At 43.4% G+C, this 25,278-nt stretch overlaps 1 protein-coding gene across 3 annotated transcripts in view; it reads left to right on the top strand.

The window, feature by feature from the left end:
* Nucleotides 1–471: 471 nt before the first annotated feature.
* Nucleotides 472–25,278, top strand: part of rftn2 (raftlin family member 2) — a 62,692-nt gene continuing 37,885 nt past the window's right edge. The window contains exons 1-3 of one of the 3 annotated variants that reach the window (XM_067987797.1): nt 472–666; nt 1,102–1,251; nt 16,377–16,560. In XM_067987797.1, the coding sequence (XP_067843898.1) occupies nt 1,110–1,251; nt 16,377–16,560 (326 nt within the window). In that variant the 5' untranslated portion in view covers nt 472–666; nt 1,102–1,109. The remainder of the gene's footprint in view (nt 667–1,101; nt 1,252–16,376; nt 16,561–25,278) is intronic. The other 2 variants (XM_067987798.1, XM_067987796.1) reach the window with 2 other exon arrangements.

Raw genomic sequence — 25,278 nt, 5'->3', positions numbered from 1 at the left:
TGTAATTATTTGCATATTCTGTAAGGTTATTTTGAATTCCAGATCTATTTTTAAAATTCTTGAACTCTGTGTGGAGGAAATTATTCTGTTTGTGATGATTAAGGAATTGCATCAACATGTGTTTTTCCTTCACACTATAATTTCCTGCTTTATGAAAAGTATAAAGTTGGTACAAATACTGTAATCCTCAAAAATGTTTTTTTATTGGAATTAATTTCAGTATTGCCCCTGAAAGTTTTATGACTTCTAATAGTTCACTCTGTCCAATCCACTATTTTTATGTTTCAACAAAGAAGTTCTTTCTGTAAAACCATGACAAAACTATTATCATATTTTCTTACTGTTTTGATGGAGTTTTATCAGTTTATTCTTATTGTAAATGGCAAATTACTTTCCTGAAAAAAACTCTTGATTTGATGTGGTTTTCCAAGTATCCAGGAACTATGCTTCAATCTGCAAATGAATGGCTCCAGCAGAATCTAAACCTCTCAGTGTGTTAACCATTCCTCTCAGATGCCAGAAACAGTTTCCTCTCAGGGATTTTACTTCCTTTCTGGAAATGATTTTAGTCTACAACCATTTTGGAGCTTTCTACTTCAGACGGAGTTTCCATCTGCTGTTTGGACAGCCATCTGACTGGTTCCAGAGCACTTCTTCTCATTGCAGGTAATTCCATCCAAGTTTCATTCTTGCCTTTTGTTTACTTGTTAATTATCCCGTTTAAGTCAGTGGGGGTGGACAGAAAGCTCGTGTCCACTATTATACTATTAAGGGCCTTAGTGCAGACTGACGTGGCATGAAAAGCTGTGATAAGTGAAGCTGTTTGCGTGCAGTATTAATAGTTGTAGCTAACTTTTAACTCCATGTATACAGAGTTTATGTTTCAAGTACAGAAAAAAAACGCAAATAAGTGACATATGGCTTTAAAAGCATATGTAGAGGAACAGTTCTCTTGTTTTCATGAGTTCAGGGGCCCAGTTTCACTTTTAACTGACTTCAGGATTTATGGAGGCCAGAAGGCATAACAAAAATTATGACTGCCCTTTGTTGAAATCAGAGTAACAGAACTCATGAGTAGCTCTTGAATCTGACTCCTTGCAGATCCTGCCATGGGTTGTGGGCTACGAAAGCTAGAAGAGCCTGATGATAGTAGCCCCGGTAAAATATTTTCTACTCTGAAGAGACCACAAGTGGAAACAAAGACTGATATTTCATATGAATATGTTTTGCTGGATTTTACTTTGGACATTGGTGAGTCTCTTTTGCTTCACTACTGTTTCTGTTTGAAAGTTGATTTTTTTTAATAGTACAGAATTAAAAGGTCTGTTAATATTCACTTAGATCAAAAAGCAGGCAGTTGTTTTTAAACAGTCGTTTATACAAATCACAGCCAATAGCCTTCAAATTAATCAAGTATATTGTTGTTGTGTAGCACTAACATCTGACACCTCCAGAACTGTAAGGAAAGCTATTGTGATTGAAGTCTGTTTTATTTAAACAAAGCCATTTCAGAAATGGTTCTAAAAGTTAACCACTTATTTCAATTTCATGAAGTGAGACTGCATGCGTATCATAAATTAAATGCATATGTTTGCACTGAGTGTGCCATTACTTTTCTGATAACAGTGCTGCAGCCTTCTCCCCGGGGTGCAGACTTCTTGAAGTTAGCACCCTTGGCTTAAACTGGGTAGTTTGCTGTTCCGAAGGCAAATAAACAACCCCAGATGGCAGCCTTCTGAAAACAGAGCATGCAGTGTTCGTTTAAGGTTCAAATTCTGATAGCAATCTTAAACAGTTAACTCATAGTTTTTTGAAAACCTTCCAGTCACTCAACAGTAACCACCTCAGTCTACTTAATCAGACCGTTGTTACTATTTTTGTTAAAATGATATGTTGTCATATTTAATGAAAGCCACGTGACTGAAGTAAGTAGAATGAAAGTTATTGCTGCTGGGTTTTTTCCTTTGATATTCTCCCCTCCCTTTCTGAAGGCGTTGACTCCCGTTCTGGTCTACAGTGCCACAGGTGCTAGGTGCCAAATTGACCATTTTTCACAGGTGATCTTAGGCAGTGAGTGTCAGCAATCTTTTCATCTGTGGGGGCATCACAGCTGAGCTGATTCCACACAACATCCATATATAAATGCACTTTGCAATAGGGGTCACTGAGTAGTAATTAAGAGTGGTAACCCGGACTGGTTTTCCCTTGTCCATCTGAAGAACACTGAAACCAACTGTAGCAATGCCATTAAACCTCTGGCTTAGACCAGTTAACTGAGAACAAACCGAGGATTGAACATAGAGCCAAAATGGCTGAAAGAGGGAGATTTTACCTCTGAGCCATTAGAGGAGCCCTGTTCTTGCTATTTATTTTCCTCAGCCTCAAGTAATTTTTTTCTTTTAGAGGACAAATAGAAATTGAATCTGTTAATTTGTTTGACCTCCATATAACAATCTGGAATTACCTCCATCCTTTAGTGTTGAGGGTGGGCAGGACGGGGTGGGGGGTGGTGGGATAGGGATTTACGTAGGAAGGTTATCCCTTTAAGAAAATTATGTAACTTGTGCCAGGTCGTCTTCAGTTTTGCATGGTCATAGTCTCAACTTGATGCAGGTCCTCAATTCTTTGTCCTGAGTCATTGGCAGCATGTATGATCACTTGCCTTTCACAGAAAAAGTTTTTAGTTTCTTGGTGTTTTCCTAAAGTCCTCTGAATAAAAAAGGATTTATTAAGAAAAACAGAAAGTGCCAGACATACACAGCGGTTCTGTCAGAATCTGTGAAGAGAAAAAACAGATTAACGTTTCAGACGTAGACTTTTTATCAGAACTGGAGACTGGATGACAACAAAGTTCCTTAGTAAGCCTGAACAAAACAAAGGGAGGGCCGAAAAGAACAGGTAGAAGTCAAATATCAAGAATGTTGACTCCTATCACAAAGATGAGTCAATGGGCTAGATTTTCCTTCATGTACCACCCAAAATCGTGGGACAAAAAGAAAATTAGGTGTGGAGGCCTACTGCCACATTCCCACCTCTACAGGTGCAGCAATAAATTTCCCTTCCTCCCCCGCTGCTGGGAAATCAGCTTCGCGATCCTTGCCTGCCCTGCCACATTTAAATGATGTGGAGATGCCGGTGATGGACTGGGGTTAACAATTGTAAACAATTTTACAACACCAAGTTATAGTCCAACGATTTTATTTTTAATCCCACAAGCTTTCGGGGGCTTTCCCCTTCCTCAGGCGGTGTGGAAAATCCACACCGCCTGAGGAAGGGGAAAGCCCCCGAAAGCTTGTGGGATTAAAAATAAAATCGTTGGACTATAACTTGGTGTTGTAAAATTGTTTACAAACATTTAAATGACAGATAGAGGTGGAGAGTGCCCAGTAGTGGGCTCCCCTCCCTCGCTTAATTATTCTCTTACCTCTTTTTAGAGGTTTGTCAGCTCATGAAAAGTCTTGTTAAAGGTTTAAAAAAAAAATTGAGGCTGTTTAACTCCTTTAAATGTGCCTCCTGCTATTCCCTTTAAATGTGCCTCCTGCTATTTTGGGTGCTGTGGTGGGTGTCCCATTGCAGCATCACTGACTTTTTGCTCCTTTGCAGCAGCAGTCTTCCTCTTGGTGGCAGAAATGCCTCTGGGTGCCTGCCCTATGTGCAAAATGAGCCCTAAGCCAGGAAAAAAGGTCTGCATCACAGCAGGGCTCAAGCAGTGGGTGGAAGTCCCACCCTAACCCTCCACTGAGGAAAATCCAGTCCAATCGATTAAGTGACGGCAAACTAGCTTTCTGAAAAGTTGGAAAGAGCCGAGAACTGGTAAATGATTGTAAAGTTTACCTTAGGGAAGCAGTGAGAACCCCTTAAAAGAATAAAAAGGGAGTGAAAATAGCTAAATAAGGCAGTGAAAAGGCATGGGAAAGATGCATACAATAAAACAAACAAAGGAAAAATTACAAATGCAGGAAATTAAAATAAAACCAGGAAAGGCAGGACTCACAGCAGATCCATTGGCATCTAAAAAGAGAAAAGGTAGGCCAAATATTTTGTGTTCTAAAAAAGGGGTTAAGGCCAACATATAAACCTGCCTCCTCTCCCCCGCCACCCACCCCACCTCCCAGGCACCAACAGACTAACTATACAACCCCCACACCTCCTGCTTCCAAACAAACGGAGGAACTAGCTATAGCCTGAAATTGCTCAATTCATTGTTCAGACTAGAGAGCTGCAGCATGCCGGGGAGAAACTTGCATTAAGCTTGGTTCAAACAGTGTTGGAAGCCAAAAGAGGGAGAGGTCAGAATAGAAATGGGAGATGAGCTCAAGTGACAAGTCGCAGAGAGGTCAGGATCATACTTGATGTCAGAACAGAGTTGTGCAGTAAAGCATTCAACCAATGTAGAGGAGACTGCACCATGAGCAGTGAACGCAGGATACTACGTTGGAGGAGTACATGTAAATTTGCTGTCTCACACAATAGAGATGGTTGGGTTCTTGGACAATGGTGTGGGAAGGGGTAAATGGATCGTTGTTGCATTTTGTACAGTTGCAAGGGAAAGTGCTAAGGGAAGGGCAGCTGGAAGTCGGGGTGGTGGAAGAATAAGCAAGGGTATTCTGGAGGGGAATGGTCCCAGTTAAATGGAGAGTGGAAGATATGCTTGGTGGTGGGATCATGTTGCAGATGATGGAAAATTATCTAATGAATGAAAAGGCTGATGGGATGGAAAGTTCAGATGGTGGGGGTTGGGTCCTGTTATTGTTGCAAGAAGGTCGAGAGGGACTGAGAGCAGAGGCCTGGGAAATGGCTACAGAAAAGGTCAAGGGTCCTGTCCACCACAGCCGAGGGAAACCTCAACTGAGGAAAAAGGGCATTTCAGAAGCTCTGGTGCGGAAAAGAAAATCATTCGAGCCAATAAAGTGGAGGTGGAGAAACTGGAGGAAGGAATGAGGTCCCAAAATTTTACGTCCCGCAATCCGTTGCCGGAAGTACAGAGGGGTGGGACTTCTGCTCACACTATGGCCACGACGCTGACCCCATTGGAAATCCGGGGTCAGCTAATTATAATATTGGGCTAGTCAGGAAAAAGGCGTGAGTCCCACTAGCAATTGGTGAGATGCACCTGGGAGTCATGAAAAATTCATAAGTAGGCAGGGCAAGTTGTTCTGAGGGTGCAGCTGCAGAATTTAAAGCACGACTGCTCTTAAAGCAGAACCAGATGCAGGGGGGTGAGTACATGGCTCCGGTAGGACAAAGGAAAACAAGAAAGGGCACAAGAGGAATGCACAGTGGTGAAACTAAGTGGATTTTCAGTTCTGAAGTCCCAGAAACTTTTTGTTGATTGTAATATGTTGATGATGTTCATGATTGTTTTGCTGGAAACTTAAAATTGACTTGAACAGAAAAAGATGTTTGTGGATTCTGAAGGAGTGGAAGAACACTGGACAACCAGAAGATGAAAGAATCATGGCAGCTCCTGAAATACTGGGCATTGACATGCAGAATCCTGTCCCTGTAATCACAGACAAATTGGACACTAAAGAAGTGAAATCCCTTTCGGTTCACATAATGTCATGGGTTGACAGTAGGGGCTTATAAGGCCACCTGTGATAGAAACATAGAAAGTAGGAGCAGGAGTAGGCCATTCGGCCCTTCGAGCCTGCTCCGCCATTCAGTATGATCATGGCTGATCCTCTATCGCAGTACCATATTCCCGCTCTTTCCCCATACCCCTCGATGCCTTTTGTGTCTAGAAATCTATCTCCTTCTTAAATATATTCAGTGACTTGGCTTCCACAGTCTTCTGTGGTAGAGAATTCCACAGGTTCACCACCCTCTAAGTGAAGAAATTTCTCCTCATCTCAGTCCTAAATGTCCTACCCCGTATCCTGAGACTGTGACCCCTCGTTCTGCACTCCCCAGCAAGGGGAAACATCCTCCCTGCATCCAGTCTATCTAGCCCTATCAGAATTTTATACATTCCAATGAGATCCCCTCTCATTCTTCTAAACTCTAGTGAATACAGGCCTAGTCGACCCAATCTCTCCTCATACGACAGTCCTGCCATCCCAAGAATCAGTCTGGTGAACCTTCGCTGGACTCCCTCTATGGCAAGTATATCTTTTCTTCGGTAAGGAGACCAAAACTGCACACAATACTCCAGGTGTGGTCTCACCAAAGCCCTGTATAACTGCAGTAAGGCATCCTTGCTCCTGTATTCAAAACCTCTTGCAATGAAGGCCAACATACCTAACTGCCGACCTAACTGCTTGCTGCACCTGCATGTTTGCTTTCAGTGACTGGTATGCACCAGGTCCCTTTGTACATCAACATTTCCCAATCTATCACCATTTAAATAATACTCTGCCTTTCTGCTTTTCCTTCCAACGTGGATGACTACACATTTATCCACGTTGGACTGCATCTGCCATGTATTTGCCCACTCATTCAACTTGTCTAAATCTCCTTGAAGCCTCATTGCATCCTCCTCACAACTCACAATCCCATCTAGTTTTGTGTCATCAGCAAATTTGGAAATATTACATTTGGTTCCCTCATCCAAATCATTGATATATATTGTGAATACGTAGGGCCCAAGCACTGATCCCTGCGGTACCCCACTAGTCACCACCTGCCACCCTGAAAAAGACACGTTTATTCCTACTCTCTGTTTCATGTCTGTTAACCAATTTTCAATCCATGCCAGTATATTACCCCCAATCCCATGTGCTTTAATTTTGCACACTAACCGCTTATGTGGGACTTTATCAAAGGCCTTCTGAAAATCCAAATAAACCACATCCACTGGTTCTCCCTTATCTATTCTACCAGTTACATCCTCAGAAAACTCCAGTAGGTTTGTCTGATCTGATGAAAATTAATGGCCCTCTCACCTATTTGTCTTTCTACTGCATCAAATGTAATGAACTGGGCTGCGTTGACAAACTGCACATTAATGACTTGCCTTATGCAAGAATGAACAGCATAAGCCAGCTCTTGTAGGTGGCAAGGACACCCATTGGAGTCTGATTTGCCATTTTAACCTGAGGCCTGAGCGAGAGAGCAGTGATGGCATCCCCGCCAGGCCAGAAGTGGTAAGTTTTTAAAATTTATTACAGGTTTCCTTGAGGGCCAGAGGTACTCCACCGAACCCCACAAAGAAACCATGGGGGATAAATTGGATAAGGGCCGTTTTTGGGCGGGGGTAGCACGATCCGCTAGTACCCTGCGCCGATGGCCCCTGCGCAGGCAGGACGAGACTTTCGTCAGGCCTGAGGACTTACATGCAATCTGCGTTGGAAATCAGTGTTGAACAAGGATTCCATTCAAATCACAGTTTCCACCAGCAGGGGGAGCTCCAATCTCCTAAAGGCAGGCTGTCTTAGAAATCTCATAAAGGTAGCTGGTATCCGTCATTTGCTGAAAATAACAGTCTTGCGACTGTACAGAAGAATGAATGGAAATCAGACATCACACATGCAAAACACAGATGCAGCTCCCGTCCCTATGTTTACAAACTGATGAGTTATGCTAAAACATTGAATAAAAGTTGCGTTGCGCACCACTAAATCCCACATCCTGCAATCTGCATGCCATACCTCACCAATCTGCCGATCTGAGTTGGTACTAGGCCTGCGAGAGTGCGTGCACCAAGATTCTCTGCTGATGCACCAGAAGCCTTGGTGCAAGGGGTGGACAGAAGGAGGGGCATCTTATATCCGCAGGGGGGCAAGAGGCCCTCCAGACATATACCCAAAAGGCAGTGGGAGGCAGCGGGGGACAAAGTCAATGCCAGGCACACAGCATCATGAACATGGATGCAGTGCAGGATGAAGTGCAGTGCTGTGGCATGAGTGGTCAAGGTGGGTGAGGTCAGCTGTCAAGTGGCATCTCCTACCAACTGCACCACTAGCCGCATCCACTGCTCCACACACTACACCCCCATTACCCACATACCAATAAACTCTTTCCATCTGTACTCAATTCTTCCAATCAGATGCTTCCTCTCACCCTTACACATTACCACTGTTGCAAGCCGCCCACCCACAACTCACAGGCCACACACACATAGCATAGCAACATAGGAACAGAAGTAGGCCAGTCAGCCCCTCGAGCCTGTTCCGCCATTCAGTGAGATCATGATGGACCTGTGTCCTAACTCCATATACCCGCCTTAGCCTCAAATCCCTTAATACCCTTGGTTAACAAAAATCCATCAATCTCAGATTTAAAATTAACAATTGAGCTATCATCAAGTGCCGTTTGCGGAAGAGCGTTCCAAACTTCTCCCACCCTTTTCAAGTAGAAGCGTTTCCTAACTTCATTCCAACACGTCCTGGCTCTAATTGTTAGGCTATGTCCCCAAGTCCTTGTATTCAAGCCTAGGAGACCTCCAAAAACAGTTACAAATATCTCAGCAGCCAGAAGCAATAATCCAGCCACTAACCTGTAAATCCTGCATGGTCCCTTTAAATAACGCTGGTGGGGGTCCTCCAGGCACTCTAAGACACGTTCAGATGGTCGGGGTTAAGACAGTGCGTTGAGTTGAGCATTAAGTGCCAAAATGGTGTCTTATCACTTTAAATCAGCATTGCACACTGATTGTTTCCAGTTCTTCCTTACTTTACATGCAACTGGCGTTCGTTATCTGCGCCTGCGCTAACTCCTATACCAAGATGGCATCCGGTGCACATCACCCTGGAAACATGCGTGCGCCTCCAAGATGCCATCTTGGATGTTGGAGAGGCTGTGTAGCGCCGAAACAACAGGCGCTACACAGCCCAATTTAGCGCTCCTTGTGCCTTCCCTGCCCCGGGCTTCCCCCATCACCCTCCGATCGCGACTCCCCTCCCAGAGCCCCCGCAGCCACTTACCTTGTGCTGAGGACTGTTCCCTGGGTCCCCACTGGTGGTTTCCTGCTGCATCCAACAAATTAGTCGAGCATGACCACACTCCTAACTGACTATCTTGTATTATTACATACTACATTCATCCAATCTGACAAATTAAATAAGCAATTGTACCTGAAAATCTGGATCTTTTTAAGCTTTTATAAGGGTAAAACAGTACCAATTAAAATATATAAGGCAAAAATCATGAGGCTGCTCTGCCATCATGGAGCCAAGCTAGATGAGAGTACGGATCAAAAAGGCTACAACATTGTAGCCTCAATTCTATGCACCATGCTCACATCTAGCACAACCGCAGCAAAGCCGTGCAATTTCTGCCCGATATATTTTTAGAACCACTTATGTTTTGTTCATTAAGCTGCCCATTGCTATGCTACCTCTTTTAGGTGGGAGGCTGCCGTAACTAGACTGCGGAGTTCAGTGTACCAACTATCAGTGTCATTCTATTACTGGCTAACTGGAAGGCAAACAGAATGCCACTGGCAGCATACATAGGATTACATAGAAATTACAACACGGTGACAGTTCGTCAACCATGTTGGTGTTTATCCTCCACACAAGCAGTAGACATGCCCTTTTATCCCCCTTTCTTTCAACCACTTATCTAACCTATTCTTAAATGTTGACATGGTCTTTGCTTCAATCATTAACTCCGGTAATGCATTCCACAGCTTCACAACCCTCTGTAAAGAAGTTTCTCTTGCTCTCTGTCATGCATCTCATATATTTAATTTTATATCTATGTATCTCATTCTAGACCCCTCAATCACTGGCAACAGTCTGTTTCTATCTACTCTGTCCCATTCCTTCATAATTTTAGACTCCTCTATAAAATAACCTTGTAATCTCCTCTGTGCTAACGAAAGCAGCTCCAATTTTTTGTCTTTCTTTGTATTTCTATTTCCTATACCAGGCAGCATTTGTTGAGACGTATATAGGGTAGTTTTTCCTGCATTGTAAACAATTTTACAACACCAAGTTATAGTCCAGCAATTTTATTTTAAATTCACAAGCTTTCGGAGGCTACCTCCTTCCTCAGGTGAACGATGCGGAAATATCCGCATCGTTCACCTGAGGAAGGAGGTAGCCTCCGAAAGCTTGTGAATTTAAAATAAAATTGCTGGACTATAACTTGGTGTTGTAAAATTGTTTACAATTGTCAACCCCAGTCCATCACCGGCATCTCCACATCATGACTTTCCTGCATTAAGCAGTCTAATAATGAATGAACCTTAACCACATGAGATTAGCCAAGTTTGGATGTAAGTTTGAGTAGGACCCATTTTTTTTCTGTAGGAGCTGCCAAACTGTCTCATATTGATAGAAGCTTTTCAATACAATTTAATCTTTAAAGAATCAAGTGCCTTAAGTAAATAGTTTTTCTTCACTGTGGTATATCACGAAGACAAATTCAATTTAAAACTGCAGTCATGGGACACTTGCCATTTATCTGCCAGTTACTGTCTTCTCTAGTTCCCCTCCCCTTCACAAATAATTTTTTTGCATTTTTGGTACTTTGGATATTTACCTGAGGATTAATCTACTCTACCGAGGCCTTTGGAAGTAAGAATGAGGAGAGACAATATAAAATAAGGGGGTGCAGGAACAGAGCGACCTGGGGGTTCACATACACAAATCTTTGAAGATGTCAGGACAAGTTGATAAAGGTGTTAAAAAAGCATACGAGATCCTGGGGATCCGAGGCATAGAGTACAAAAGAAAAGAAGTTATGCTCAACCTGTATAAATCCCTGGTCATGCCTAAACTGGAGTATTGTGTCCAATTCTAGGCACCACACTTTAGGAAGGATGTCAAGGCCTTGGAGAGGGTGCAGAGCAGATTTGCTAAAATGGTACCACGAATGAGGGACTTCAGTTATGTGGAGAGACTAGAGAAGCTGGGATTGTTCTCCTTAGAGCAGAGAAGGTTAAGAAGAGATTTAATAGAGGTTTTCAAAATCATGAAGGATTTTGATCGAGTAAATAAGGAGAACCAGAGGGAACATGAGGAGAATTTTTTTTATGCAGCAATTTTTTATGATCTGGAATGCATTGCCTGAAAGGGTGGTGGAAGCAAATTCAGTAGTAACTTTCAAAAGGGAATTGGATAAATACTTGAAAAAGAAAAATTTGAAGGGCTGTGGGGAAAGAGCAAGGGAGTGGAACTAATTGGATAGCCCTTTCAAAGAGCCGGCAACAGGCACGATGGGCCGAATGACCTCTTGTTGTGCGATATGCTTCTATGATTCTAAGGCCTCATAATGAAGACACGATTTTGTCACAATTTCTTTAGCATGTGAACACGAAAGATTATATGATAGAACTGATTAAGATTAATTGGAAACCAGGGAGTTGCAAAATTGCATTGTTTCATTTCTTTCTGTAGTTTGATATCCTGGAGTGTGTTTTGTTTATACCCTAAAAACTTCAAACCCGAAAAACACCAAAGACAGCCTCTACCTTAAAAGATTCAACATTAATTGAAATAGAAGAAAACAAATTCAACCCATTGTAGTTGCAATCACTACTCTCTCAACATCTATCACCTAATCTGTTGAGGGCTCATGGCAGCGAATCATAGGCTCTTAATGGGGAATTGAGGGAGAATACCTGGTAGTGTTGAGGTAGTTAAAGCCGACTTTTATTCAGAAATTACCAAATGAAAACTCCATGGTTCAACTTCTGCATTCAGAGCTTTGCGCCCCGCCCAATGCTTCATGCAGTAACAACCCTGATTTGACAAAGATTAACTCTTCATTTAAACTTTTGTGTAGAAGGGGCAAAGTTCCAGGTGATAACTGGGAGAGAGTTCCACACGCAAATGGAAGCAATCTGTGCAGACACTCTGGAATATTAAAGGCAAATGTGCTTCAATTGCAGCAACTCTTACATTCCCACCATCAACATGAGGTCCAGTTGAAGCAGTAGTGACTTTGCAGCAGTGCTTACATTCTCACCATCAACATGAGGTCCAGTTGAAGCAGCTGCAGTAATAATCTATTCGAGGACTGATTGCTCAAGCACGTATCTTTGATATTGAAGAGGGTGGTGGACACCAACATAGAGTGGGCCAAACTCAGCAAATTCACGAGTCTGCATTTAGACTTTATAGCATTTAGGAGCAAGGGTGGGTTTTCTCCGCCATCTGTCTAATATGCAACGCAACATGGTGCGATCGTTCCGAGGCAGGCAGTCCTATACCTCGAACAATTGATGATGCACAGAAAACTGTTTTCTTTTGAAGGCTGAGCCCCGAAAGTCAGCATCTCTGTCCTCCTCAGCAGAGCTAGGACCTGGACTTGCTCTCAGATTAGCTGTTCTCTCCACTAACACCCTGCTCCTGCTCACTTGAACTCTGTGATTCATCCTGTGCAGACCCCTCAAACTTGCTTTACATATACTATTTGGGGCGCTGATTTCTGTACTGGTGTTTGGGAAGGATGGAGTGAGTGCCGGTGCTACTTCTGGAAGGTTGTCCCCCTTATTCTGCAGGGGTCCAAGTCATGGGATGGTCCTAGAAAAAGGGGAGAGGACAAGGGTCAGCATGGCATGGAAAGGTTAGGCAGTAGCAGATGATTGGTAGTGCTATGCAGCACCAGGTTGCCATGCTGCCTATATGTGTGATTAATTGAGATAAGAGTAATAAGCAGGTACCATGTTGAGAATGGCCTCCAACCTCGCCACCACTGACACACTTTGAGCTGCCTGCTCCAATTATCTGCATGGCGTCTTCCCCCCTCTGGCTGAGAGCCTGGATGGAGTCTGGCCCTCTCCCGGCTCTGGTCATCTCCATTATGTTGTAAGCCAGCCTCTCCTGCAAAAAGAGTTGGAGTGAGGTAGGTTGTTGTAAATAGTTGTGCAAATGTGTGAGGCAGCTTCACATATTGTGCATGCTGTGAGGAGAAACAGTAAGTTGCAAGCAGGATGGGGAGGTGGTCACATTTTTTAAAAATCATTCATGGGATGTGGGCATCACTGTTAAGGCCAGATTTATTGCCCATCCCTAATTGCCCTTGAGAAAGTGGTGGCGAGCCGCCGCCTTGAACCGCTGCAGTCTGTGTGGTGAAGGTTCTCCCACAGTGCTGTTAGGTAGGGAGTTCCAGGATTTTGACCCAGCGACGATAAAGTAACGGTGATATATTTCCAAGTTGGGATGGTGTGTGACTTGGAAGGGAACGTGCAGGCGTTGTTCCCATGTGCCTGCTGCTCTTGTCCTTCTAGGTGGTAGAAGTCGCGGGTTTGGGAGGTGCTGTCGAAGAAGCCTTGGCGAGTTGCTGCAGTGCATCCTGTGGATGGTACACACCGCAGCCACGGTGCACCGGTGGTGAAGGGAGTGAATGTTTAGGGTGGTAGATGGGGTGCCAATCAAGCAGGCTGCTTTATCCTGGATGGTGTCGAGCTTCTTGTGTGTTGTTGAAGCTCGCTCATCCAAGCAAGTGGAGAGTATTCCATCACATTCCTGACTTGTGCCTTGTAGATGGTGGAAAGACTTTGGGGAGTCAGAAGGTGAGTCACTCGCCATAGAATACCCAGCCTCTGACCTGCTGTTGTAACCACAGTATTTATGTTCAGTTTCTGGTCAATGGTGACCCTCAGGATGTTGATGGTGGGGGAGTCGGCAATGGTAATGCCGTTGAATGTCAAGGGGAGGTGGTTAGACTCTCTCTTGTTGGAGATGGTCATTGCCTGGCACTTATCTGGCACGAATGTTACTTGCCACTTATGAGCCCAAGCCTGGATGTTGTCCAGGTCATGCTGCATGCGGGCACGGACTGCTTCATTATCTGAGGGGTTGCGAATGGAACTGAACACTGTACAATCATCAGGGAACATCCCCATTTCTGACCTTATGATGGAGGGAAGGTCATTGATGAAGCAGCTGAAGATGGTTGGGCCTAGGACACTGCCCTGAGGAACTCCTGCAGCAATGTCCTGAGGCTGAGATGATTGGCCTCCAACAACTACTACCATCTTCCTTTGTGCTAGGTATGACTCCAGCCACTAGAGAGATTTCCCCCTGATTCCCATTGACTTCAATTTTACTAGGGTTGCTTGGTGCCACACTCGATCAAATGCTGCCTTGATGTCAAGGGCAGTCACTCTCACCTCACCTCTGGATTTCAGCTCTTTTGTCCATGTTTGGACCAAGGCTGTAATGAGGTCTGGAGCCGAGTGGTCCTGGCGGAACCCAAACTGAGCATTGGTGCACAGGTTATTGGTGAGTAAGTGCTGCTTGATAGCACTGTCGACAACACCTTCCATCATTTTGCTGATGATTGAGAGTAGACTGATGGGGCGGTAATTGGCCGGTTTAGATTTGCCCTGCGTTTTGTGGACAGGACATGCCTGGGCAATTTTCCACATTGTCGGGTAGATGCCAGTGTTGCAGCTGTACTGGAACAGCTTGGCTAGAGGCGCGGCTAGTTCTGGAGCACAAGTCTTCAGCACTACAGCCAGGCTTTGTCAGGCTGTTGCTTGACTAGTCTGTGGGACAGCTCTCCCAATTTTGGCACAAGTCCCCAGATGTTAGTGAGGAGGACTTTGCAGGGTCGACTGGGCTTGGTTTGCCTTTGTCGTGTCCGCTGCCTAGTGGTCCGTTCGGTTTATTTTTATTATGACTTTTTGTCGTGAGATTGTACAACTGAGTGGCTTGCTCGGCCATTTCAGAGGGCGATTAAGAATCAACCACATTGCTATGGGTCTGGAGTCACATATAGGCCAGACCGGGTGAGGACAGCAGGTTTCATAATGGGACATTAGTGAACCAGATGGGTTTTTTTGACGATCGGTAGTTTCATGGCCACCATTACTGATACAAATGGGTTTTCTATTCCAGATTTTTATTTAATTAAATTTAAATTCTCGAGCTACCATGGCAGGATTTGAATTCATGGGTTTTCTATTCCAGATTTTTATTTAATTAAATTTAAATTCTCGAGCTACCATGGCAGGATTTGAATTCATGACTCTGAATTATTAATCTAGTCCAGTAACATAACCACTATGCTACCATGGTTATGGTATTGGATTAGTAACATGCAAGTAAGTGGCTCCAGTGTGAAATGTAGAAACAGTTAGCAGAGGAGTGAAATGCTTTGGAGTTGTTGCCAGGTAAAAGCAGAATGCTGCTTGTCCCTGTTGTGAAAGCAGCAGCAGGAGAGTGTGTGATTAGAATGAGAAGGAGACATGGTGCAGAGTCCTGTTGTGATTGGCGAAATGGAATAAGGGAGGGATGTGTTTGGAGTCCTGAGGGGGACGTACTGTGGCAAGGTGAAATGCAAAGAAATAGAGATAGCAAGATATAATTCCTACTGTTGTTTTCCAGCTCAGGTTATTGAAGTGCTTGCCGGACTAAACCTATGTCCTGGGGGTGATGGTTCTGGTGTTGACATTTTCTGCCTCCTCCCTGCTGCTGAGACTGGGCATCCTGGAAGAGGACCTGCCTATGTGTCCTCACCTGCTGAACAAGGACCTCCACCACTGAGTCACTAAATCTAGGCGTTCTTGCCTGAGACATATTGCAGCCCTAATCTCCCAGTAGCAGCACAAATTTCCAGAGAGTGAAAGGACGTCTAGCTTTAAGAGATGCATTCAGACTTTAAATGGATGCTGGGCCCAACAGAAATCTTGCCCTCCAATTGGATAGGCTACCCGTCACTGCTGGAAATGTTTTTTTTATTCGTTCATGGGATGTGGGCGTCGCTGGCGAGGCCGGCATTTATTGCCCATCCCTAATTGCCCTTGAGAAGGTGGTGGTGAGCCGCCTTCTTGAACCGCTGCAGTCCGTGTGGTGACGGTTCTCCCACAGTGCTGTTAGGAAGGGAGTTCCAGGATTTTGACCCAGCGACGATGAAGGATTGGCGATATATTTCCAAGTCGGGATGGTGTGTGACTTGGAGGGGAACGTGCGGGTGGTGTTGTTCCCATGTGCCTGCTGCTCTTGTCCTTCTAGGTGGTAGAAGTCGCGGGTTTGGGAGGTGCTGTCGAAGAAGCCTTGGCGAGTTGCTGCATGTGTGGGCAGCAACTCGCCAAATTAGATTTAAATAAGGCCCAAACATCAAAATAGTTCAGGCCTCTCACAGATGGCTGGCCCAATTGCCCCACTTACTGCAAGCCCAAAGTGAAATTTTACCCCAGTAAATCAATAGATTGACATGAATACTCATGAACATTGCATCTGTAAATGTATTCTTAATATCACTGCTGTGTACAGTATTCTGTTCATCACACACTCACCAACCACTTTCTTTATGCTTAAGCATTCTTTTATAATTTTCTTTGGCATGCACTGTGTGCTGTAACGGTGACTTTGTGATGACATGATTGTTATATTGTAAGTGTGATTGTGGAGGCATGCAATATGGAAAGTAATAGCCCACATATTTCATATTATAGGAATTAAGATACAAGCTGAATCCAATCTGTGTTCGTCTTTAATGAGTGCTCACTTTCCTGTCTTTTATGCACAAAATTATAGGTTCATCAAATCCAGATGTTATCAAGATCTCCTCTCTCTTGGACCTCAATTCTAAATTGGAAGGGTACTACAGGAAGGGATATGTTGTTGCCACTATCCACCCTACAATTCTTTCAGTGGGACGAAGGAAACAATCTCCACTGAGTTACATCTATAGAGTTATATTAACTAAGACAAAGTCAGGGTAAGTTAAATTCATAGCTTTAATTGTTTTTTTGTTAAAACATCATTTCAGAAGTGTAAATAAGTGCTCTATGTCAAAAAATGAATGACTTAATTTGAAATTTTAAAATTCCAAAATGCAAGTGCTTCATGTTAGAGGGTTGTAATAATTGTCACATTTTGTTTGAGTTAATATTGCAGTGTAGCTAAAAAGTGAAGTTTTATTGTTGTACTTGGACTAGAAATCCAATTCTGAGTCCTGAGGGAGGACTACACTGAGGGCATTTTAACAAATTGACCCCTGTCACTGTTAGAATTTAATTGCAGTTAGTGATTTCTTTTAAAACTTGAAGTTGCCAGATATGTTTATATTATATTTTTAAAGACTTCTTGTACAATATATTCTCCCTGATCATTCATTTTGAAGAAGGTTATTTTATAATTTTTTATTTCACAATAAATTTCTTTGAAAGTGAATTGGTCAGAACATCTTTATTTATCTATGTACCGAAAGCAGTAAAACACATATGTCTTACTTTTAATTAATTTTGAGTTTAATAGAACATTGTATAGTTATTTTGTACTGAAAATGTTGGACATAGCAAATCTATCTATATACCTACGTACTAGCCAATGATCCATGGTGTTGCACACAGGAGATCAATACCATGTTTAATCTTCAGGTGAAGTGGGGTTTGAGGGCAGAGGATAATTGGACGAGGGTGTGCAGATGTACTTCATTCCCTATTTTAAAGTTATACATTCTGTCCTTATTTTTACATTTTCATTATAAATTCCTATGTGCAGATTTATAACGGAAACAATGTAAATTTGTCAGTGATTACTGCCTCCTGCCAGTGGTGGCGCTGCATCCTTTCACCACCCCCCCCCCCCCCCCCCACCCCGCTTCTCCCATCTGCTTCACCTGCACTCCCGATCACCTGCCTTGTCACTTACCATAGCCATAGAATGATACAGCACAAAAGGAGGCCATTCGGCCCATCGTGCCTGTGCCGGCTCTTTGAGAAAGCTATCCAATTAGACCCACTCCCCTGCTCTTTCCCCACAGCCCTGCAATTTTTTCCCTTCAAATATTTATCCAATTCTTTTTTGAAAGTTATTGAATCTGCTTCCGCCACCCTTTCAGGCAGTGGATTCCAGATCATAACAACTCGCTATGTAAAAATCTTTTTCCTCATGTGGCCTCTGGTTCTTTTGCCAATTATCTTAAATCTGTGCCCTCTAGTTACTGACGCTTCTGCCACTGGAAACAGTTTCTCCTTATTTACTCTTATCAAAACCCTTCATAATTTTGAACACGTCTATCAAATCTCCCCTTAACCTTCTCTGCTGTAAAGAGAACCACCCCAGTTTCTCTAATCTCTCCATGTAACTGAAGTCTTTCATACCTGGTACCATTCTTCTAAATCTCCTCTGCACCCTCTCTAAAGCCTTGACATCCTTCCTAAAGTGTGGTGCCCAGAATTAGCCACAATACTCCAGATGGTGCCTAACCAGTGTTTTAAAAAGGTTTAGCATAAATTCCTTGCTTTTGTATTCTATGCCAAGGATCCCTAAATCTCTTTTCCCCCGATCCACTTTTCTATTGTCACGCCCACAATCCCTGTTCTCCTCCTACTTCACCTCACCCTGATTTCTCTTTATCCTCCTTCCTTACAACAATCTTCTTTCCGACCTCGCTAAATCCTCAATCACTCTTCCAGTCCTACTTTGCCCTCTATCAGCCTTCTCACGCTTGATCCTCCTTTGCCTTATCGCAAGCACAGGGGGGAAAAGGGATGGCCCCAAGAGAATAAATTAATGTTTTAGGCACTTTAACCCAGTTATCCAATTTAGCCTTAAAATCAGTTCAGCATCATAAGGGGCTAAATGAAATGGTCACTTCCCAGACTTATCACGTGCGCCAAAAACTTAAGGAGCAGAAATCATCGGTATAATATTTATCTGCAGGTTTTCCTTTTAGAGTTTTGCTGACCATTATTGAAGGAAATTCACAGGTGCTGCTGCAGATATTTGACGGACAGATTTTTAGAACAAGTCCCTACAAAACTGCCATCCAATTCTTTTTTCTTTAAAGTGCAATAAAGCACTTCAAAGGAGAAGAATTGGATGGCACAGGAATTAGGACCGGCTGAATGCTTTAGCTTGAAGTGGGTGAAGATACGGATGGTTGAGGAAAGAAATACAAATTGGACCATTGGAGGAACAGCAGCGGCTGAAGGTACAGGTGGCGGAAGAGAAGATGAGTAACCACAATCAAAAGAATGGCGACAGTCTGAAGTGTGCACAGCTGAAAATGGAGTGGGGAAGAAAGTGGTAGAAGCAGGCCCAGGATCACAGTAGGCCAAAGCGGGATGGAAAGTTGTGTGAGTGTCCTGGGAGTTCAGCAGCTGGAGGTGGATGATGATACAAATGAAGCAGAAGGTCATGTGAGCAGGAAGGGACAAACACAGGATGGTCAGCGTGGGAGTGTGACAAGACCGCCCTGGTTACGTGAATTAGCTCTGTAAATGCTTTAAATTGAGTTTGCCGGTTTACTGGTGAAGAGAGGGGCCAAAGAGGCAGTCACATCTGGGGTTGTGGTGGGGGGGGGGATGTGTGATGGCAGAGTGGAGCACCAAGCAAGATCCTCGCTATCCACTAAACAGCACAGGAAAGGCCAAAGCAGCCCTAGAGGTTCGTCATGATACTGGATTAAAACAAATGAGGGGGTGAGGCAGAAAGCTAAAGAGAAAAAAAAATAAATTAATATACAAAGCAAGAAGGAAAAATTATTAAACTTAAAAATTTAAAATTGACTTATCTGACAAGAAGCACCAGTTCAAAGAAAAACAAGATGTTAGTGGCACTTTCAGATAAACTTCACAAATATGGCTTGCAGCGGCCAAGTATGTAATCACAGCATGACAAGTCTACATAGGTGAAACTCATTATAAATGTGGACACGGAAATTTATAATGGGGAAAAATTGACACAAAACGTGTGACAAATACGTGACAACAGGAAGTCAAGTTGTATTGACAGGAAGTGCTCACCGACATAAGATTTTTAATATATTATAGATGCATATAAAAAGAACTGCATCTGCACACACTTCCTGTTGTGTAACATTTACTTCCTATAACTGTCATGTTTTTTGTCACCGTTACACTTGTATCTTGCTATTACCGTCGTGCTGTATCCGTCACATTTTCAGTTACTTTTGCATTGATTTACTTATGTAGAATCCTGCATTACTTGGTCTCCAAGCTAGGTGGCTCTGTTGTCTACTTATCTTTGAGACCTCCCAGTGTCCAACCTTGGGGGCCGTGTTTCAGGACTTTCATGTCTTCCAGTTACGCTTTTAAAAATTTATTTAAAAGAAATAGGTTTAATTTAAATTGAACTACAAGTGTTTTCATTTTTTTCTGCAGCTTTCTCTCACTCCTGCCACCATCAGCTTCCCCTGCTTTGTTTTTAAAGTGCTTATAATGCTAATGTCTATTTATAACACTGAGGAAACCAGCTTTCACATCAAGCTGGTGGGAGGGATGGGAAAATGAGGATATGGGTGGGGAGAAAAAGAATGGGGTTAGAAGGGGAGATGATAGGTGCTGCGGAGGTAAGGGGGGAGTAAGAGGGAGGGTAGGCAACAAGTGAGAGGGAGAGGGGAGGAAACGGGATGAGGGGTTTTTAAATGCATTTCAAAAACAGTTTCCTGGTTTAGTGCAGTATTGTCCAATAGAAATCGCTGACTAGTCACAGGCATGGCAACAGTGATACTGTTTTAGCCACATGCAGTAATTTTAGTAGAATGTGCTTTACAAACTACAGTTAATGGACTTCACGTGTATATTTAATTAACAAACATCTACCCTGAGAAGGAGGAACAGGCAGGCAGTGCAGGGATGCCCTGGGAGTGTAGCACTCACAAATCGGTATTCAGTGTTGAATATCAGTGAGGGTGATGACAGCTTGGGGGAGAGCAGTCAGAAGCAAATCCATGGCACCATGGGAGACTCGACTGCACAGGGGGCACAAGAAAGTGTAGCAATGCAGTTGTTATAGGGGATTCGATAGTCAGGGGTATAGCCAGGAGTTTCTGGAACCGCTGACGTGAGTCCCGCATGGTGCGTTGCCTCCCTGGGGCCAAGATAAAGGATATCACTGAGAAGGTGCAGAACATTTTGAGGGGGGAAGGGGAACAGCCAGAAATTTGTGGTCCATGTGGGAACCAATGACATAGGAAAGAAAATGGTTGAGGTCCTGCAGTCAGAATTTCAGGAGCTAAGGATGAAGTTAAAAAGCAGGACCTCAAAGGTAGCAATCTCTGGATTACTCCCAGTGCCACACGCTAACGACTATTGGAATAGTAAGATAAGACAGGTTAATGCGTGGCTGGAGCAATGGTGCAGGAGGGAGAGCTTCAGATTCCTGGGGCATTGGGACCAGTTCTGGGGCAGGAGGGACCTGTTCAAGACAGACAGGTTGCACCTCAACAGAGCTGGGACCAATGTCCTCACGGGAGGTTAATTAGTGCTGTGGGGGAGGGGTTAAATTAATTTGGCTGGGGGATGGGCACCAGAATGAAACATTAAAAAGGAGAAACAAGGTGCACAGAGGACTAGAAGAGACAAATAGCACTAGGGAAAAGAATAGTTCAGAAATAGGAGGGATCAAACAGGGGGGCAAATGCGCGGCAGTCTAAGATAAGTTTGGAGTGCAAGGGTGTAAATGCACGTAACATGGTAAATAAGGTTAGTCAACTGAAGGCACAAGTCGCCACATGGGATATAGTGGCAATAACAGAGACCTGGCTCAAAGAAGGGGAGGATTGGGTACTTAATATTCCTGGCTACAGTGTATTCAGGAAAGATAGGGAAAGAAAGAAATGAGGGGGGTGGCAGTATTGATTGAAGAAACTATTATAGCGCTGGAAAGGGATGATGCAGTTGAGGGGTCAAAGACAGAATCTATTTGGTTAGAATTAAGGAACAATAGAAGAGCTATTACACTAATGGGTGTATAGACCACCAAATAGTGGGAAGGAGATAGAGGAACAAATTTGCAGGAAAATTACAGAAAGATGCAACTATGAGTAGTGATAATGGGGTACTTCAATTATCCCAATATAGGCTGGGATAGGAACAGTGTAAAAGGCAAAGAGGGAGAGGAATTCCTGAAATGTATACAAGAGAACTTCCTTGATCAGTGATCCAGCCTCAAGAGGAAAGAAGCAGTGCCGGATCTAGTTCTGAGGAATGAAGTAGGGCAGGTGGATCATGTTTCAGTGGGGGAGAATTTGGGGAACAGTGATCATATCATTTGGTTTAAAATAGTTATGGAAAAGGACAAGGAACAATCAAGTGTAAAAATACTTAACTGGAGGAGGGCTAATTTCAGTGAGTTAAAAAGGGATCTTGCCCAGGTGGATTGGAATCAAAAAATTGGTAGGCAAAATAGTAATTGAACAATGGGAGGCTTTCAAGAAGGAGATGGTTCGGGTACAGAGTAGACACATTCCCACAAAGGGGAAAGGAAGGACATCCAAAGCTAGAGCTCCCTGGATGACTAAAGATATAGAGATTAAAATTAAACAAAAAAAGGAGGCTTATGACAAATGTACGGTTCATATTACAGTAGAGAACCAAGCTAAATACAGAAAGTACAGAGGAGATCTATTAAAGGGAATAAAAGGGGCAAAGAGAGAATATGAGAATATATTAACGGCTAACTTAAAAGGGAACCTAAAAGTCTTTTATAAATATATAAATAGTAAAAGGAAGGGTGGGGCCGAATAGGGACAAAAGAAAGGAGATCTTCTTGTAGAGGCAGAGGGAATGGCTGAGGTACTAAATAAATACTTTGCATCGGTCTTCACTAGAGAAGAGGATGCTGCCAATGTAGCAGTAAAGGATGAGGTAGTAGCGATATTGGATAGGATAAAAATAGACAAAGAGGAGGTACTTAAAAAGCTGTCAGTACTCAAAGTAAAAAAAAGTTACCATGTCCAGAGAGGAAGCATCCTAGGTTACTGAGGGAAGTAAGGGTAGAAATTGCAGAGATTCTGGCCATAATCTTCTAATCCTCCTTAGAAAAGGGGGCGGTGCCAGAGGACTGGAGGATGCAAATGTTACACCCCTGTTCAAAAAAAGAGAGGGATAAAGCCGGCAATTACAGGCCAGTCAGCCTAACGCCAGTGATGGGGAAACTTTCAGAGACAATAATCCAGGACAAAATTAATTGGCACTTGGAAAAGCATGGGCTAATAAAGGAAAGTCAGAACAGATTAGTTAGAGGAAAATCGTGTTTGATTAACTTGATTGAGTTCTTTGATGAAGTAACGGAGAGGGTTGATGAGGGTAGTGCAGTTGATGTTGTGTATGTGGACTTTCAAAAGGCATTTGATAAAGTACCACATAATAGACTGGAAGCAAAATTAAAGCCCATGGGATTAAAGGGACAGTAGCAGCATGGATACAAAATTGGCTAAGGGATAGAAAGCAGAGAGTATTGGTGAACGGTTGTTTTTCAGACTGGAGGGAAGTATAAAGTGGTATCCCCCAAGGGTTGGTATTAGGACCATTGCTCTTTTTGATATATATTAATGACCAGGACTTGGGGCTACAGGGTATAATTTCAAAGTTTGCAGATGACACGAAACTCAGAAATGTAGTAAAGAAGGGAGCGGATAATAACAGAGTTCAGGAGGTCATAGACAGACTGGTGAAATGGACAGACACGTGGCAGATGAAATTTAACAGAAGTGTGAAGTGATACATTTTGGTAGGCAGAATGAGGAGAGGCAATATGAACTAAATGGTACAATTTTAAAGGGGGTACAGGAACAGAGAGACCTGGAGGTGTATGTACACAAATCTTTGAAGGTGGCAAGACAAGTTGAGAAGGCTGTTAAAAGCATTTGGGCTCCTGGGCTTTATTAATATAGGCAGGGAGCAAGGAAGTTGTGGTAAACTTTTATAAAACACTGGTTAGACCTCTGCTCGAGCATTGTGTTCAATTCTGTGCACCACAATTTAGGAAGGATGTCAAGGCCTGAGAGAGGGTGCAGAGGAGATTTACTAGAATGGTACCAGGGATGAAGGACTTCATTCATGTGGAGAGATGGGAAAAGCTGGGGTTGTTCTCCTTAGAGCGGAGAAGGTTAAGGGGAGATTTGATAGAGGTATTCAAAATCATGAACGGTTTTGATAGAGTAAATCATAGAATCATAGAAAATTTACGGAACAGAAGGAGCCAATTCGGCCCATCGTGTCCGTGCCAGCTGGGAAACGAGCCACCCAGCCTAATCCCACTTTCCTGCATTTGGTCCGTAGCATTGCAGGTTACGGCTCTTCAGATGTGCATCCAGGTATTTTTTAAATGAGTTAAGGGTTTCTACCTCTACCACCCTCTCAGGCAGTGAGTTCCAGACCCCCACCACCCTCTGAGTGAAAACATTTTTACTAATTTCCGCTCTAATCCTTCCACAAATAACTTTAAATCTGTGCCCCCTGGTTATTGACCCCTCCGCTAAGGGAAATAGGTCCTTCCTATCCACTCTATCTAGGTCCCTCATAATTTTGTACACCTCAATCAACTCACCCCTCAGCCTCCTCTGTTCCAAAGAAAACAAACCCAGCCTATCCAATCTGTCATCATAGCTAAAATTCTCCTGTCCTGGCAACATCCTCGTAAATCTCCTCTGTACCCTCTCTAGTGTAATCACATCTTTCCTGTAAGGTGGTGACCAGAACTGTGCGCAGTACTCAAGCTGTGGCCTAACTAGTGTTTTATACAGTTCCAGCATAACATCCCTGCTTTTATATTTTATGCCACGGCTAATAAAGGAAAGTATTCCATATGCCTTCTTAACCACCTTATCTACCTGTCCTGCTACCTTCAGGGATCTGTGGACATGCACTCCAAGGTCCCTCACTTCCTCTACACCTCTCAGTATCCTCCCATTTATTGTGTATTCCCTTGCCTTGTTTGCTCTCCCCAAATGCATTACCTCACACTTTTCCGGATTGAACTCCATTTGCCACTTTTCTGCCCATCTGACCAGTCCATTGATATCTTCCTGCAGTCTATAGCTTTCCTGCTCACTATCAACCACACGGCCTATCTTTGTGTCATCCGCAAATTTCTTAATCATGCCCCCTACGTTTAAGTCCAAATCGTTAATATATACCACAAAAAGCAAAGGACCTGTAACGAACCCTGCAGCACCCCACTGGAAACAGCCTTCCAGTCACAAAAACACCCATCGACCATTACCCTTTGCTTCCTGCCACTGAGCCAGTTTTGGATCCAATTTGCCACATTCCCTTGGATCCCATGGGCCTTTACTTTTTTGAAACCTGCCATGCGGGACCTTGTCAAAAGCCTTGCTAAAATCCATGTAGACTACATCAATTGTGCTACCCTCATCAATCCTCCTAGTCACCTCCTCGAAAAATTCAATCAAGTTAGTCAGACACGACCTCCCCTTAACAAATCCGTGCTGACTGTCCTTGATTACACTGTGCCTTTCTAAGTGACAGTTTATCCTGTCCCTCAGAATTGATTCCGATAATTTGCCCACCGCCAAGGTTAGGCTGACTGGCCTGTAATTACTCGGTCTATCCTTCGCTCCCTTTTTAAACAACAGTACAACGTTAGCAGTCCTCCAATCCTCCGGCACTACGCCTGTATCCAGTGAAGTTTGGAAAATGATTGTTAAAGCCTCCGCTATTTC

Source organism: Heptranchias perlo, chromosome 7 (genome assembly GCF_035084215.1).
Source record: "Heptranchias perlo isolate sHepPer1 chromosome 7, sHepPer1.hap1, whole genome shotgun sequence".
NCBI lineage: Eukaryota > Metazoa > Chordata > Chondrichthyes > Hexanchiformes > Hexanchidae > Heptranchias > Heptranchias perlo.
The sequence above is the reverse complement of the archived record's forward strand: the minus strand, read 5'-3'. Positions and strand labels throughout refer to the sequence as shown.